Source organism: Drosophila obscura, unplaced genomic scaffold (assembly GCF_018151105.1).
Source record: "Drosophila obscura isolate BZ-5 IFL unplaced genomic scaffold, ASM1815110v1 contig_14, whole genome shotgun sequence".
Classification (NCBI taxonomy): Eukaryota; Metazoa; Arthropoda; class Insecta; order Diptera; family Drosophilidae; genus Drosophila; species Drosophila obscura.
Window position 1 is genome coordinate 1366957 of NW_024542724.1, and position 5340 is coordinate 1372296.

Genomic DNA, 5340 nt, shown 5'->3' on the forward strand with positions numbered 1-5340 from the left:
ATCCACACGGCTCTCGAGCGAATTTTCCATATCTCCATAGATGCTATTTAAAGATTTTATTAATTGTAAATTATGTGTAGTTCCTTTTGCAAGAGAAATTTGTAACCAGAGAAACAAATGTAGCTAAAAACGATCAAAAAATATTCGAATCAATAAATAAAATCATATGAAAAAATCATCAGGTCAATCATAGACGAAAGGCTTTTTTAAGTGCACAAGAGAACCAAAAGGTGGGGCCGTTGCAGGCTCCCTTGGAATGAGGTGAGGAGTGAGTTGCTGTGGGTGTGCGTGGTGGGGTTGTGAGGGCTAAGACTCGCTTGGCCCTGCTCTGGCTGCCATATGTTCCATTAGCCTTTTTTAAGAGCCTATTGCCATCGCGGTTGCCATCGCTTTTCGACTGCTGAAATTTTAACAGATTTTCGCTACCCACTCCGCTTCTGAGCCAAACATTGTGGTGGAGCTTTACACTAAAAAACAGCAACACAGGACAAAAATATAGCAAAATGAACAGCAAACAAAAAAGAGGGAGAAAAGCTTTAGTGGAGTATTTTAGCTAAAAATGCTTTCATCTTGGTTTTTTTTGGGAACGTTCTTAGTAGAACCTGATCTTTCTGGATTTTTTGGGTACACGAACTGAAAAGCAACACTGCAGGAATGAAAAGAATAAGAATAACAAATAGCAATACCAACGATTTTGTAGGATGTTTTGCCTATGGTCGTATTTCAATGGACTTTAATGTAACTAACTGTAAGGTTGGTGACCTTAGGGCAAAGCAGGCAGTGTGAGTAATATATGAATTCATATACACACATATATACAGTCAGACAGCCATGAAGTACTGAAGATAATAATTTGGCAATTATCAAATGAAAATGGCAATTTAAAATTTTTTTGTTTTTGTTGATATAACGAGAAGATCCAAAAGTAATTTACTATTGCAAAGAAATCGTAGAAAAGTAAACTGAACTGATTCTTAACTCAGATATTATTAAATATGTACATAATTTTAGCATTTGTTTGCCTATTTCTTGATCAGATTTTTACCTCCAATGCCAATCTGAATGATCGGGATCAGGTGATCCTCGGCAAGCTTCTAAATTGTAAAGATCGGGAGTATAAATCCGAAAACAGATTGCGTCGAAATTTCTGGGTGTTGGAGAACTTTATTCAGGCGGATCATGGCCGCATGCGCTGCTCATCGAACGTTACCTATACAACCCATGCGGACTATAGGTATTTGGATAATTTGGTGCCGCTGCTGGAGCGTTGGCGATCGCCTTTGAGTCTGGCTATGTACGCACCCGGAACGGACTGGGAGCCCACCATCGAGAGCATCCTGTGGCTACTACAGTGTGATGGTGGTCGGGACTTGGTGCGAGGTCTGACCAGTTTTCACATCTACTTCGAAGTCGCACACACGCCCAAGGTAATGCTCAAGGCAGAGACGTACCTCGCACGGAAGTTGGACTGCACTAGGCCGCCACCTTACCAGGTGATGGCCTGGAACAAGACCTATCGCTCGCAGAAAGACCTCGACTATCCCGTCAACACTGGCCGGAATGTGGCCCGGGAGGCATCGCTCACCTACTTCGTTCTGGCCTCGGACATCGAGCTGTATCCCACGCCGGACCTGGTGCCCAGGTTCTTTAATATGCTCGGACGACCCACGTACAGATCCACGGTAAAGTCACTGGTACCTGTGGTCTATGTGCTGCGCATCTTTGAGGTGGAGTCCGATGCGACGGTACCCAGCAACAAGCTGGAGCTGCAGAGCATGTTGTGGAGCTCTCAGGCGGTGCCCTTCCACATGAACATCTGCCCCCACTGCCACAAGGGACCCAAGCTGGAGGAGTGGATCAATGCCAGCGTCTCGGATGAACTGAATGTCTTTCACAAGGGCGTGCGGATTGGCAGGGAGAACCGCTGGGAGCCCATTTTCATTGGCACCACCAACGATCCGCCGTACGATGAGCGCCTGAGCTGGGAGCGCATGAGCGATAAGATGACCCAAGCCTATGCCATGTGTGCTCTGGGCTATGAGTTTCACATATTGGACAACTCCTTTCTGGTGCACAAGCCTGGCATTAAGCTCAGCTTGGATAGTCCCGAACGTCACGAGCTGGCTCTCAGAACAGAGTCGGTTATCCGCATGAGATTCTTTCGAGAGATGCGCATCATTTACGGCAGTCGTACGGGCTGCTTGCCATAGGAATCGAAGAGCAATCTCTAGCTAGATCAGATCTTTCGTGCACTATTTAACTTCAAAACTGCGCAATATAGTAGCTCTGCCTTTTGCCTATTTGCATCGATTGGGTTGGGGCTGTCTGCCCCACAATGGGGAGTGTTTGTTAATAGTTCGTGGATGGTTTGGCGAGTGATGTTTTGTGGACTCGTTAACATCGTCATTGGCGTCAGTGGCGCCTGGCAGCTGCACTCGCAGCACCTGGCTGACGCTGCAGTTTCGTCCTGTGCCACACCAGGGCATGTCGTGTCATGCCATCATGCCAGAGGATACCCGGGCGATGAGAACGCGTCAAAGTGCAAATGAGCTCAACGATGTCTGCATTTGGTGTGATGCGATTCCCCTCTTTGCATGAGGATGGGGGAATGGGGATGGAGCGGAGCGGAGCGTAGACAGAAGGCGTTGGGCAAACACAATAAATGCATTCATGCAATATGCATCAGGTAATCTCGTTGCTTTTAATCGCTGTTTGACATCAAAATTACAATTTTCTTAAGATGTTTTCTCGGCACCACCGGCACGGCACGGCACGGCACGGCCCCATCCATCTTGCATCTCTGCTATCTCTGCGTCTTCCATCTGCCTTGTGCCATCTGCATTTGAATAAAAAGGATATTCATTCATTGTGGCATGTTTGCTTAAGCCCTGCTTTTGATGCCCTCGGGTGGTCCTGGTAGCTGGTTGCTGGTTGCTGCCAACTGGCAACATCTTAAGAAAGTTTCTGTAACGATTTCTATGGCATAAAAGAGTCTCTCGCCCTCGCATCTTTGCATAGTCAAATTGAAAATTGATGCCGCAAATGGTTCCCAGGAGGGGATGGTGGCTGATGGGGGGGTGGGGTTGGATGTATGTAGCCCACAGTTTGTCCATCATCAAGAACTATGCTATGTGGACTTCCTGAATTGCGGACGGGGCTAATTTTGCACACCATGGACGACTACTGATCTCTCCCCGGCAGTTGCTGACCATTTTTCAGTTCCAGCTGGCATTTGGGGAATTAGAGCCCCCTTGTTCGGTGTCCACTTGGATTTGTCCTCTCTATTGATGCCCCGACACGTTCCAACAATCGCTCACTTTGACGGCTGCCCATTGTTTGAAGTTTTCCTCTTCTGTTCATTTTTTACTCTGTTCTTTTACATTTTTGTTGTATTTTTCTTGTATTTTTTTTTGTGTATAGTGTTTTTCCTGCTACTTTTGTGTGTTTCCCCTGTTTTGCTTGTTTCGTTTTCTAGATTTTTTTTTTTTTTTAGTTTTTTATACTCTCTAACAAAGGAGGTAGCTGAGAAAATGAGAGGTTTCTGTGGGGCAGGACTTTATTGAACGGCTCTTGGGCTCTTTTGTGGTCAGTCCAAAAGGCCGCTGATGGGGCATCTTGGGTCGAGCAGCCTTTTCGAGTCTTTTCGGTGACCCCTAAGTGTTTTAGCTGTAAGTTAATATACAATGCGTTCTCGGTCCTTAAAGAAATAAAGATTTAAAAATGAATAGCGTTTTGATAATCAAATCAAAAAATGCTGAGAGGATAGAGCGACGTAACAGCATCTGCAGCGATAGAAAAATGATTGGTGTACAGATTTTAATACTTGGAAACAAGCACCACATGTAGTAGATAAAATACATGTGTACGAGTGGCATCTTGCTTGCACGATAGCCATCAATTGTTTCCGAGCTAGGCCAGACAAACAGCAGACAGACAACTGACAAGGTACATCCATTGTCGACTATTCGCCATAAGCAGTCCCATTCTGTGACTCTACAATGGACCACTCTCTAACCAGTTTCTTGTTTATGTTTCTGGCATTGTCTTATTGTCCAGAAGATGGGTTCAGATGGACTCTGTTCTGTATGGGCGGGTGGGCAGCTGGCACATTGCCCCATGCATTCAGGTGAAACAGTTTTGCAATTTCACGCGGCCCCAAGCTCTGTTCTCTTCGGCACAACACACACACACACACACTCTCTGTCTCTGTCTCTCCCTATCTTTCTTTCTCTTTCACACACACTCGACTTAATCGCATTGGGCATCTCTTTTTGTGGTAGTAGTAGTGGATCCAACAACGTCAGCAGTTGGCTGGAAGACAAATGGAAGGCTTTCTCTTGCTTGGCTACTGGTGGCAGCAATTAAAAGATTTTCATGCTGCTTCAGCTGCTTTCGTTTTCTGTTACTCCTTCATCCATCCATCCATCCATTCATCCATCCACCCATCCACTACCCACTGCCACCCAGACCAGACCCAAAATCCTAGATCTTCTTCTGTTCTTATCCTTCCGCCATGAGTACACACAAATTTTTTGCTCTTGTCTCCATTTAGTCACTGTTAGTTTCAACTTTAAGGGTCATTTGTCTTTTTGCGAAAACTTTCGTCTCACTTTGTTTCGCCAAGTTGCCATGTCACTGTGACGGGCACGGGATGGGATGGGACATTCTCGTAGATAGTCGCCCATCGTCCCGCCCTGGTCTGGTCACTTTTTATGGTATGTGTATATTCATGTTGGTCAGAGAATTTCATAAGGAATTTCCAACTTTATAGAGCTCGAAAGACAGACAGACCGCAAGGATAGCTCAGCCTGGTCTAGAATACTCTGGGATGCCAAGCCAAACAGGGTTATCAGGCCTTTAGAGATAGGTAAAAAAAATTCACAGAGCTGTAGCAAGTATAATCGTTTAGTTTAGCATTGAGATAATAATCAAAGCTCAAAATCCGATTGGTTTTTTGTAGCTTTCTAGGGTATTAAGAGCTCTATCATTCCGGACACTTGTTCTAACCGCAAATATGGCGTGCAGTGAACCACAAAATGGCGAATGACCCCGCCAAACTATTGCCCACACACGCAGTCAGTCACATATATATACATATGTACATATGACCATCTGTGTGAGTGTGTGTCTGCAGGAACCGCAATAAACAATATGAATTTATATGCGCTCGGAAACATTTTAATTAATCACTGGAGGGCATCAATTGCATTTTGTATGCTAATAATTTGCGCTATAAATATTCCATAAACTTTTGCCAGAACCCCCTCGACCGAAACCCTACACGCTGCGGAAATCATAAAGGCCTCAGCTCTGTTAGTTTTCCTTTTTACGAGTACGGGA

At 45.1% G+C, this 5340-nt stretch overlaps 1 protein-coding gene across 1 annotated transcript; it reads left to right on the top strand.

The window, feature by feature from the left end:
* Positions 1 to 963: 963 nt before the first annotated feature.
* LOC111075184 (beta-1,4-glucuronyltransferase 1) lies at positions 964 to 2534 on the top strand. The gene has a single exon (XM_022368306.2). It carries the CDS (start codon positions 996 to 998, stop codon positions 2208 to 2210), a length of 1215 nt encoding a protein of 404 aa, XP_022223998.2. The 5' UTR covers positions 964 to 995; the 3' UTR covers positions 2211 to 2534.
* The last annotated feature ends 2806 nt before the right edge of the window (positions 2535 to 5340 follow it).

What these genes read in the sequence shown, in the direction of transcription:
- LOC111075184 (XM_022368306.2), top strand. Translation starts at nt 996, where the DNA reads ATGTACATAATTTTAGCATTTGTTTGCCTATTTCTTGATCAGATTTTT.